Source organism: Diabrotica undecimpunctata, unplaced genomic scaffold (genome assembly GCF_040954645.1).
Source record: "Diabrotica undecimpunctata isolate CICGRU unplaced genomic scaffold, icDiaUnde3 ctg00000592.1, whole genome shotgun sequence".
Classification (NCBI taxonomy): Eukaryota; Metazoa; Arthropoda; class Insecta; order Coleoptera; family Chrysomelidae; genus Diabrotica; species Diabrotica undecimpunctata.
The window spans coordinates 221219-234082 of NW_027311898.1; the positions used below are offsets into that span (position 1 = coordinate 221219).

The window sequence follows — 12864 nt, forward strand, 5'->3', positions numbered from 1 at the left end:
TTTGCACAATAGTTGAAGCCAAATAGCCCTGTGACTTGCTTCTCTCTCTAGTCTGCTCGTTAGAGTTTTCTTTTGACGTGGAGCTATCTAAATTTGAAGACGAGGAAGAAGATGAAGAAGAACTAAAAGAGCTCGAATAAAAGGAGGATGAAGAAGAAGTCCGTCTCGGTGTTACTCTAATTTCTTCAACTGTTCTGGCATTCTCTATCTCGTCTTCATACGAAAAACCATCACTGTCGTGTTCGGGTACGAGATTGTACTTCTATTTGACTGTCAAGTAAGGTTTCATTTACCGACGCTTCAATTTCCACGGAAGTCCATGCTGTAATTAACTGGTTTTTGGTGTAATGTAAAATCAATCTTTTTTTTTACTTTTTTCTACTTACTTGATTTCCACTAATGTACATAGGTTCTTCAACCATCGAATCAAAGTTCTTTTGCCTTTCAAAAACCTCTGAAGGTTGAAGTAATCCCAAAATTTTACGGCTTCTCCACGCCTGTTTCATCTAAAATAGAAACAAATCGAATAATGCTATTTATCATTCCCATTAAATTAAAAAGAAAGTGCATTAACTTAAATTCGTATAATTTTATTTCATTTTGTTTAAAAATATACTAAAGTAAGCGCTAATGATACAAAATAAATTCTCTTTTTTTTAAATAAAATGCAATAACCTAATTAATGGTTGACATCTTTTCACGTTTTAATCGTAAAACGAATTAAGTCTAAATTTGTTTGATTAATGAGTGCAAGTTTTGAAAAACAAAGAGTGTTAAGGTCCAAAACTACGGTTTATTATAAAAAATAAATAATAATCATGTTCTTACCTTTAAATCATAAAAAGAACTATTACGGAATCGTCCACGAGAATACCGCGAAACCACAGTCTATCTTTTAACACCGTCAGCGTAATACTGATTCATCGCATCTAGTGATTTTCGAACAAAGCGACGCGTTAGTAAAAAAAAGATTGACGGTCTTCTATCTCGCTCCTACGGCTCCGATTTAAGAGCGCGTTGAACTGTACCTACGCGTTTCGTTCATTTAATTCGTTTTATGATTAAATGTCCACATCCCCATTTTTTTAGTTATTTCGGTTTATTTTTAAAGCAGCGATATATAAACAATATATAAATCGATTGCGGTTTTGCCCCGGGCAGTTGTCACTATAGAAACTAAATTCCTTAATTCCATTTCGTACCATTTCCTCAATGAAACTTAATATGCAGCTACCGATTTCACAAGCACCCCTACATGCTAGCGATTCTGGCCACATGTAGCGGTATCCCTGTTTGTTAGCAGCATCGTACACAGTCAGAGTATTGCATGCGAGCTTACGTCTATAGTAAAGGAGATATACTTCAGCTTTAGGAGATAAAGTTTTTTGTAAGTCGTATATAGCCATGCACAACGAATTATCAGTTTTAGCTCTCTCTTTGTCAAATTCTTTATTTGCCCTAGATAAGTTCTTGTTTTTGAGATGAGCTTCCATTGCAGAACGAAGTTTTTCCTTTTCTGATTAAGAAGAATTAGAAAATTTGTTGCAAAAATCTCACTGGTCCTTCTTGGGAATAAAAAATCCCAAATTAAATTCATTATTAAACACCTCTCTATATATAGCATAAGAAGCTACGGTACTTATATTGTTATTACTGCAATATGCTTTATATAAACGGTACATTTTGCTGCTAAACTTCTTTTACCCTATGAAGGCCGATATGTAATTAAGATATGATCAGTGGGACGTTAATATTTAATTCCGATCGCTTGAAAAGTAAAAATATTTAATTTCCTGTATTTTATGTTCAGTAATAATATTGTATTTTACAATATGTATAATATTGTAATATTATATACACAATATGTATATACAGGGCGGTGAAAAGAAGTGGGACGGAATATTTCGAATAATTGAAATTATTTGTCGACATCAAATGTTCATCAAGGTCTCTATAAGTCTCTATTTTGCGTAGAGTGAAAACTATACTAATGTTTTTGCATGCAGTTAAGTTGGAAAATACTTGCCTAGTTGCTGGTATGTCCAAATTTGAATAAAATACATCCAAGACTTTACTTTCTGCAGACACTGTATTAAATATAACCTTGGAACAAATTGACACTAAATCACTTCCGAGTTTTCAGCAAAACAAAAGGTTTAAACATGTGTAGTCCAGTAATTAATACCAAAGCTATTGAGAGTATGAAGTCCTGTAATTAGACCGAAGGTACTTTATCGTTTAACTCAAACACGCCACAAAGTCCGAATTGAATTTCCTAAACACTTTTTTGTTTCTTCTTTTTAGCAAACGATTTGTCCTATTCACTGTCTGATATTTCACTAGCAGAGTCGTCACGATCTGAATTGTCTATCCGAATAATTAGAGGCCGGACCTCATCTATAACTCGTTCGGTTTGAAAAGACTGAACGATTATGTCTTCCGTATGTCTAATACAATTTTGCCATTGTTCTGCCTTTATTTGTTCTACCGATTCTTTCCATAAACCAAGAACGCTAGCGTCATCTTTTGTTTTGGATGCATGTTTATCATAAAAATTTTTGGCTATGCCCCAAACTAACTCAGTTGCATTATAGTGGCAATGGTAGGGCGGAAGTCGAAGAACCTCATGTCCATATTTAAGAGCCATTTGGTCAGTAACAATTTTTTTTTGAATTTTGTGCTCTCCACACCTTTGAAGTAAATCGACTTTTAAAAATATGTCACTGTGACAAATTTTCTTTTCTGTCAACCACAACTTTATTTCTTCTTTTGTCCACCTGCTTGAAGGAAATCTCTCTTCTACTCTTGATTGGTAGGATGCATTATCTAACACTATTATCGATGGTCGCTCCAATTTTTTTAACAAATTTTCTTCAAAAATATTTGCATCCATATTTCCATGGTAATCACCTGTATTCTTTGTGGACGAAAAAATTAAACTAGCGTCAGGAATAAAACCCTCATCATTTCCAGCATGAAGTATAATGTAGCGTTTACCATTACCGGAACGACTAGAAGAATAACATTTCGCGGTGCCATCTTGCCAAGATGATTTTGACATATTTCCTTTAGCGAAAATCCAAGTTTCGTCTAAAAATACAACTTGCCTCGGACTATCAGACATTTTATTGTTCATGAATTTTCTTAAAAAATGCCACCGTTTTGAAACAACATTAGAGAGATCACACAATACTTGTCTATTATTTGTCTTTTTATATCGAAAACCTAAATGTTTCAACACTCTCCACAAACTTATTAAACTAATATCACACAGTTCCTTGTCTTTTATTTTTTGCAACTCAGCATTAACTGTTACATGTTCTTTGGCTTTATACATATTATATATAATATTTTTAATTGCAAGTTTAATTGACTGGTTTGGATGTTGGCGATTTCTCTTGCTTACTTTATTTATTTCATCCTCACTCATGTTATTAATTCTTCGGAATGTCCTCTCTGAGATACCGCAAGCATCGCATGTGCGTTTCTGAACTGCCATAACAGATGTCAATGGACCCATATTATTTTTTTCCAAATTGAAATAACTTTCGACTTTTAGAACTAAACGCCGTTCTTCTGGAGATAACACTCTACGTTTCGACTGTATTTTATTTTCTTCCAAACTACTCATTTTACTTTAACTACCGCTTTACTATACTACTATAAAAAAAAAATAGGTACTTATATACAACTACTACACCCTAAAAAAGACGAGGGTTGTACAACAGATGAAACAATCGAACACAAATTATTTAACAGCCAATGCTAAACAAGCATTAACACTGTATTGATTGTGATTGCAAAACCGTTCGCATGTTTTAAATAAGATTTTTGCTGATTATGTATTTTGTTAAATTATTAAAACACAAAAATACAACCCACGACCATCAATTAATTTTTAAAGATAAACAGAAGAGAAATATGATGACGTTTGAATTTGATCTACTTTGTCGATGACAGTGTCGTTAACAGAAAGATATTTTAAACAACATGAATCATTTTTCAATGATTGTGTGGATTTAAGAAATACATTACTAAAAATTTAAATTTCAAAAAATGAAATTTGTTTTTAAAAAATATTTTTATTTCTAAGCTACAATTTTAATGCATCTAAACTGAACAAGACCAAGAATAATAATAATTTTTACAATGCAAATAACAAAGAAACAATACGACAACTTCTGGGGAAACTGCAGAGTAAGCCGCAGGTGTTGGTTGCGATTCTGCCAGGTCCGGACTTTCGTACCATGTAACTCCTCCGTCCTTAAGAGGAAAAAATAACGGAGGTATTTTTGGATTCCAAATTTTGGGGACATCTTTCTTCCAATGGAATTTCGTCAGGAACCCCCTTATTTTTGCATTACTTCCGGTATCTGGTGATGATGTAAATTATAACGATTAGTATTAATATAGATAAGATGACTGAACCGGTGCTGATAATGGGTGTAGTTGGAAAGCCAATTTCTTCTACTGGTGAAAGATTTCTGGTAATTCTGTTAATTTCGTATAGTCCTTCCATATCGATTTTGGTCAAATTGGTTATTTGATAATTTACCTTTTCAGTCGAGAAATTTTCTAGTTTTGGTAATATTATGATTTTTCCAGATTGAATTCGTGGATTGTTTGAAAATTTTAAGGTTCCAACTTCTATTTCACATTTTGGCGGGATTTCTATTAACGAAGGTTCTTTTATTTCCAAAAACGAATTGGACTCACATTTTGTGATTAATTTGACAGTACTGGATGGGATTATTAAGATCTGGTTCTCCATGACGTGCTCGATAATGGGTTCTTGTAGATTTACTTCAGTGGCGTAGCATTTCTCTGGGTTACGTCCATCAATTAATTTATAGGTGCAGGTATCTATTTGGGTGTAGTCCTGTTGGCAGTAGTATCTGGTTTCGAGGATGGGACATTCTTCTTTTATCGATAGTGATTTTTCTCCTTTTGCCAAGTAGGGATATAAAGGAATATATGTTTGATGATTTTGTATTACGGGGTAAACATGGAAAAAATCGTAATTTTCTGATTTGAATATAGGAACATGGATAGCGAATATAAGCTTGGATTCGTAAAAGGTTACTTGGATACTGAGAAACAGATAGTATATTAGCACATTGTTAAATTTTGCGATTTGTTCTTCTTTGTATATATGTGATAAATATGACATCATTTCTGAGATTTCTTGGGTAGATAATATTGAATTATGAAGAGTATTTAATTTAGAGAAAACGATCGAATTTTCAATATTGTCAATAAACGTTATTAAATTTTGGCAATCAAGATTAATCTGGTAAAGAATACTTTGATAAGTTATGTAATTATCCAAAGTGATTATTTTGGTTTCTAATGAATATTTAAATTTTTCTATATTGTCTTGTAATTTTTGTTGATTTTGCCACAAGGTTGATAAAGATTGATTATAATGATTAACAAGCTTTTTGTACAAAGTTGACTGAAGGTTAAGTTCATGAATTACATTTTTCTGATTTAATTGTAAAATATTAATTGCTTTATCGTATCGTTCTCCATCGTCAGCATCTAAAGTTCCAAAAGCCCATTTATTAATTTTGCCTATTCCATCTATTAAACCTCTTTTAGAGCGAATATGTGGATGTAAATTTTCAAATTTTCTTTCGAGAATTTTTATTAAGAATTCGGTTCTTTTTGTCATTTGTTCAGCTAAGTTATGAAAAGATATAGGGTTAGAAGCATTACTTACTATTAGAGTATTCTTAAGGCTATAAAAATGGTTAGTTAAACTAGTTATCTGTTTAGTTACTTCTCTTAAATCTAGATAGTGTATAAAGGTATGCTTAGTGTAAATAATTTTACAGGGTCCTAATAGTATAGGTAACAAAGGATTCGTTATAGGAGTAATTTTTACATCTTCTCCTTCACATCTCCGTTGAAGTGCCAAGAATATCAGGAGCAAACACGTTGTCCGGATTTTCATTTTCCTGAAAAGATATTTTTTGTTTTACTCTGGGTTTTCTGATTATATTTAATTTCCTTTATTAGTTTGTAAGATAAGACCTGAATCTTGGACTACTTCAGTCTTTTTAAATTTTGGTGCCTTCTTATCGCGCAATTTTGTTTTGACGTATGCAACGTCCTGGTTAGAGAAATCTGGAGGGTCATTTCGATTTTCATTTAATTTATTAATTATTTTTTCTTTTGTTTCTTCGTTTCTACTTTTTATTATTTCGTATAACTGTTTACTTGCTTTTTTATGGTTTTGTACATAGTATGATAAAATAAGGTTATCGTCCAAGTCGAAAGGATCTGGACTATTAATGTGTCCTTTTATTATTTCAAATGGGGTAAACTTAGTGATGGAATGAATTGAATTATTATAGCTTAGAATAGCATGTTTTATTAATTGGTTAGGGGTTAATTCTTTATTTTCTTCTCTAAGACAGCGAAAGCATTCTATTAGTGTAGAATGAAACCTTTCTACGGGGGAGTTGGAATTACTATTTTTAGAAGTTGTGAAATGTAGTTCTATATGGTGAAGTTTACAAAAATCTTTAAGGTCATTATTTTTGAATTCTGTTCCACAGTCGGCAGTAATTTTATAAGGTAAACCGTGGTGGCTTACGAAGAGAAGTAAATTTTCCACTACGGAGGTGCCATTGACACTAGGTAAAGGATATGCTTGGGCATATCTCGAAAATGAATCTATAATCGTTAAATATGATTGGTTAGAAATTTTAAAGACATCTACATGAATATGTTCAAAGGGTTTTGATGCAGTGGGAGTTAGACTAAATTTTATAATTGGAGGATTTCTATCGTATTTGTTTTTAAGACAAGTTTCACAATTATTTATAAATCGTTCGATATCTTCTGCCATTTTTGGCCAATAGTAACGTGATCCTAGGGACATTTTTACGTGATAATACTCTAATTTTTCTTTCTGTTCCTGAGTATCTATTATGTCAGTTAAAAATTTTGTGGAATGTACAAATTTAAAAGCGGAATTTTTAAAATAATTCTGAACTATTACTACAAATGTTTCTGGTAAAATATTTTCTTTAAAGTACAACGCATAAATCTTTTTGGGATCTATATATTCTTTTACAAATTTAAAAATACTTTCTTCAATATTTCTTTGGGGTAAAGTAACATAAAATCTATTATTATCAAATATTTTTTCATTTTTGCATTTTATTTTAGTTATTTCTCCACCTGTTAATATAATTTGATTTTTATAAGTATTTAGGGCTTTTTCGGTTATGGGTATACCTAGAATGGGATTTTCTAAAGAGGTATGACAGGTTTCTAAGTCTGAGTCATCTCTTTCGGGATTTTCGAGAGGGGGTCGAACTTGTATGTCCGAAATAATATTTATTTTACTAGTTGATCCATCATTTAGTAAGGAGTCAAGGTCTCCTTCTGAAAGTTGCGGTAAGTCGTCAAAGTTGCGTAGTTCATTATCTATTATTTCATTTATGTCACCTAAATTAACGTCCATCGATTCCGTTTCGAGAGCATTTAAATCGGAATCTATTTTAATTCTAGAAAGCGCGTCGGCTACTTTATTATTTTTCCCTTTTAAATATTGGATATCATAATCAAATTCTTCGAGCTTAAGTCTCCACCGTACTAAGCGAGAGTTTGGCTCTTTAAGTGAAAATAACCACTGAAGGGGTTTATGATCAGTTAAAATTTGGAATCTGCGACCGAAGAGGTAGGGTCGAAAATATTTGCAACCGTATACAATCGCTAGTAACTCTTTCTCTATGGTTGAATAATTAATTTCGGCTGAATTTAACGTACGTGAGGCGTAACATATAGGATGGTTATCTTGCATGAGAACGCTGCCAACTGCATAATTAGAAGCATCAGTTATTAATTGAAATTTTTTGTTAAAGTCGGGATAAGCTAAAATAGGTTCTGAAGTCAAAAGATTTTTACAAATATTAAAACAGTCTAAGAATTCTTTGTTGTGGATAACTTTCTGATCCTTTTTTAAACACATGGTCATAGGTTTAGTTATAGCTGCAAAGTTTTTAATGAATTTTCTATAGTATCCTAACAAACCTAAGAATGACTTTATTTCTTTCTGCGTACGAGGGGTAGGAAAATTTTTAATCGCTCTAATCTTTTTTGGATTGGGCTTAACTCCGTCTGGGGTCACTATATGCCCTAAAAATTCAACTTCCTTTCTAAGGAATTCGCATTTATCAATTTGTATTTTTAATTGTGCATCTTTTAATTTTGCAAACACTAATTTTAAGTTTTGAATGTGCTCTTGGAGGCTTGTGCTAAAAATAATTATATCGTCCATATATACCATACAGATTTTGTTTTGTAAATCCTTTAATATTTCATCCATTACCCTTTGGAAGGTGGATGGTGCGTTTTTTAAGCCAAAAGGCATTCTTAAAAATTCGTAGTGTCCATTATTAACACTAAATGCTGTTTTTTCTATGGAGCAGGGGCTCATCTCTATTTGATGAAAACCGCTAGCTAAGTCAGGAGTAGTGAAATATTGTGCTCGTCCTAATTTGTCCAATATTTCGGTAATATTGGGTATCGGATATCGATCACTAATGGTTTTATCATTAAGTTTCCTATAATCTATAACACAGCGAAATTTTTTTTGATTGGAAGAATCGAGTTTCTTCTTTACTATCCAAAGTGGGGAGCCCCAGGGACTATTACTGGCTCTAATAATTCCGTCGTCTAACATTTTGTCAATTTGCTTTTTAATTTCTTCCTTGTGAACATAAGGGTATCTGTACGACTTTACATGTACAGTAGGGTGTCCCGTCTTTGCATAAAAAAATTTTTTTTTGAGTTACAGTATCGCAAGAGGTATCCAAATTTGCGTAATTGTCCAGAGATTATGAAAAATGTAAAATAAATACGATAGCATGTCACCTTCAGGGCTCTACTAGACTTTAAAGTTTTGTAAATTTTACGTTTGTACAGACCTAAATCATATATTTCAAATAATACAAAAATTAAATTTAAAAGTTATTTTATTATTAAAAAAATGAGAAAGGTTCAAAACAACTTAACAAACAAAATAGATCCTATATTTTATGACAAAAACTTAAAAATTTGAACTTATTTTTGTGTCCAAAATTTGTCATTTCTTCCCGAGACTCCAACCTGATTCTGATAAAGCTACCTCTAGAAGTAGCACCAGTTACATTCTGCGAGGTCTCTGTAATCAGTTTAACACATCTTTTCACAGATTGTGTGTGGCAGGGAAAGTCAAAAATATACAAGCTTTTATCTTTTACCATGATGTGAAGGTCCTCAGTAGAAATATGCCGAAGAACCGGCGATGTTGTAGCCTGACAATCCTGACATTCATGCCACATAATAATATCGCTGTAATCTTTAGCAGAGAAATTAATTTTTGGTGTTTTAAATATTCTGCGTTTATCGCTACTTTCAGTGTCTCTAGTTTTTTTTTATTCTTCGCCATGCCAGCTCCATAACCCTAATGTGATCTCTATCATCAAACAACATACTCACAAGTAAGTTTTCTGGGCAGTCAAAAAAGGCATTTCTTTCGATAATGGTATCCACAACAGATCTTAGATTTTCGGGTAGAAATCGAGAGTACATAATTAGTTGAAAAATATGCTTCGCTCCATCCTTAAAAGACGCTTTTTACTTAATTCTGAACCACATCGGAGCATATACTTTAACAACATAGTTTACAAGCAATTGTGAATTTTCTGATGGATTAAGCGTACTTACATAAAGTCTGAGTAGACGATTAGCAGTAGTAAGCCATCTGTAGTGCGCCATTTTTCCAAGTTAACGGTTTGCCAATTCAGGAGTACAGAAACCGGTTAATACTGCTTGGCATATTTCATATATATATTTTTGATTTGTACTTAATTGATTGACCACATTTTTTGGCAAGTCAGGCAAATTACCATTCACAGCACAAAAAGTCACTATGGGTTTATTTTCATAAGCAACTAACTGTTTTCCAATAGGTCCGGAGTATTATCTAGGACCCGAAGTAGAACCATCTATGGTCAGGAACAAGTGACGAAACGGTAACTCATTGGCATGAAGCAAACAAACGCACCATTGTAGCGGTCTCTCCAAATACTCCTCTAAATATTGAATCACACCACCCTTCCAGCCAATATTAGTTGCAGTTCCATCACATCCAACGCAAATTACATCATCTAAATTCAATCTTTGACCCTCAAAAAAAGTTGTGATCGAAGTAAAATTCGATTTGAAGTGCCAGGACTAAGCATTGTATGTCCCAAATAAATTGATCCGGGTTCTGATAACAATGAGATGTGTTCTTCCAAAATCTCTTTGCGATGGTAACGATTCCCCATTTTCTTATTTATCAGGGTCTTGTCCTTTCTTCCATCAAAGTAAATGCCTGCAATACAATTATTATTACAACAATATTATATTTACAATTATTATTATTATTACAACAATACCTGCAACATCTTTTGAAGCATCTCTTCTGGCTTAACATACAGCTATGTGGATTTTGTTTTTATCAATAACCAGTGTCAGATCTTCGGTAGAAACCAAACCCACGTCAACCAAAACGGCAGAAGCACCAGCAGTAGCAGATCGCATCGATAAACTGTATGTATCACTGACTGTAGCAACTGTTGGCAACCGCAACGTATTTCTATTAAACGTGGAAGTCGACGGTGTCTTTGTTGAGAAAGAGTCAGGCACTGTTTCTTCTTCTACATCACAATTTGCTGATATAGAATCGGTCGTTTGAGTAGCACACAACTTTTTTGTTGCCCTCATTGATTCTTTTGATGTAACCAAAGTTCACAGAATTCTCTAAACTTTAACGGAACGTATAATAAGACGCAATATTATACAATCGTACAGTACAATCTCAATTTATTTTAGTTCAGGAGCCGAAAAAATATTATCACAAAAATGACAATTTTTCCAAAGTTTAAAGATCGGTAGAACCCTTAAGATATATTTTTATTTTATTTTTAAAAATACTGTGATAATCTATTGGTAATTACATAAATTTTAAGAGATCTTGCCTTAAATAATGTTTTATATTTAGTTCAGGATGCGAAATTAAGTATAGTGAAATATTACCATAAAAATGACAATTTTTCAAAACTTTAAAGTTCGGTAGAACCCTAAAGATATATTGTTATAATTTTTTTTAAATTATTGTGATAATTTACGAGGCATTACTCCAATTTTAAGAGATCTTGTATTAAACAAAAACAAAAACCGATTTTTCGGGACACCCTAATGTACAGGTTCCTCGTCGGTTGTTTTAATAACATGTTTTACTTTTGACGTAAATGTAAGTGAGTCACCGGGTTTCAAAAATATATCTTTATATTGCGAACATAATTTAATAATTTCGGATTTTTCTTCCGTGTTCATATGATCCGTTCTAATAAGATTTTGGATTTGCATTTTATCTATTTTATAATTATTTTGTCTATTAGAAAATTCAAATTTATAACATTGATAAACGTTAGAATCGTATGGATAAGCGTTTATGGGTTTTAATAAAGTTATAGATAAATTTTTATTAGTTTCATTGACAAATTCTACTAAAGCTAAACCATCATTTGCTACAGTTAGCATTTCTGGTACATACATATCACCTAAAATTATCTTATCAATTAATATTTCACCGTTCGGTACGGTCACAGGGACTCTTTTTCTAATCTTCTCATAAGGGCCAACAGATATTTCAAACTTTATGTCTGATGGTTTTCTAAATTTAATAGGGATTATTGTGTCTCTGCTAACGAGACATTTATTATTAAAATCAATGTTAAACTTCATGGATAATAGGTCATTAACCCCGATCAAGCCATCATAAAACTCATGAAAGTCGTATAATATGTAGTGCAGTATGTTGTTTCGATTAAATTCTTGGAACGCCGGTATGGCTGCTTGGTATTTGATATCTTTCGTGCCAAGAGACGTAGAAATTGAAACGTTTGAAGAATATATGCAATTTGAACAAAATTATTCAGCAATACTGGGTTTTAAGATTGATTTCGTACTACCAGTAGCAATTAATAATTTTAATGGGGGATTAGAAGTAGTGATGTAAGGTAAAGGGTTATTAGAGGTTAAATTTAATTCGATTAAGTTATTTGGTTTTCTGAGGTGGTTTCCTGAAAATTCTGAGGAAAATAATCTAAATCTACTTGCTCACCGGAATGGATATCTGCGTCGACGTCGCTATGCGTCTGTCCGCATTCTTGTCTATCGCAATCATTATTATATAATTCTTCAACTATAATATTCGGCTTTTGCCCATTATTTTGAAAATAGTTTCTATTAAAATTATTTGTTCTTCTGTTGAACGTTGAAGGGAATTTAGAATTTGTGGAAATATTCATCGGTTCCGGCTTTGGGGCGCGATGTTGGGGAGTTCGATTTGGTCTGAAAACATTCGTATTTCGGGAAGGTCCAAAGACTTCCGAGTTAGTTGGGAGTCTTTTAGGGGGTAGCTGTTGAGGCTGTACATTAATAGGTTGGCGAGGCCATTGGAAATTTTGGGGATAATTATTATTTGTATTAAAGTTTGGATTTTGGGGATTAGAAGAATTTGTTTGAAAATATTGATTATTCATGGGATTATAAAATTGCCTGTTTGGATTAGGGAAATTCTGATATCTGAAATTGCCTTTATTTTGGTGCGACTTATTGTCATTATTACTTGAATAAAATTTCTCGAAATTCTCAAATTCATTTACATAAGCTATGGCGTGTTCTAAAGAAGCTGGTGCTTTTAAATGCATATTATTTTTTAATGTGCCGGTACAACCCGTAATAAAAGTGTTTAGTGCTGTATTTTCGCAAAATTGTATGAAAACAGCCTTTTGATTTACATCAAGATTAGTATCA

The 12864-nt window shown here is 32.5% G+C and overlaps 1 protein-coding gene across 1 annotated transcript; it reads right to left on the reverse strand.

Annotated features, from left to right (window-relative positions):
* Positions 1 to 230: 230 nt before the first annotated feature.
* Positions 231 to 11601, reverse strand: LOC140431178 (uncharacterized). The gene is made up of 7 exons (XM_072519092.1): positions 11244 to 11601; positions 7099 to 8760; positions 5439 to 5682; positions 4556 to 5090; positions 1203 to 1511; positions 387 to 506; positions 231 to 332 (listed from the first exon to the last, which is right to left on the reverse strand). The coding sequence occupies exons 1-7, from the start codon at positions 11599 to 11601 to the stop codon at positions 231 to 233; spliced, it is 3330 nt and encodes a 1109-aa protein (XP_072375193.1).
* Positions 11602 to 12864: the final 1263 nt, after the last annotated feature.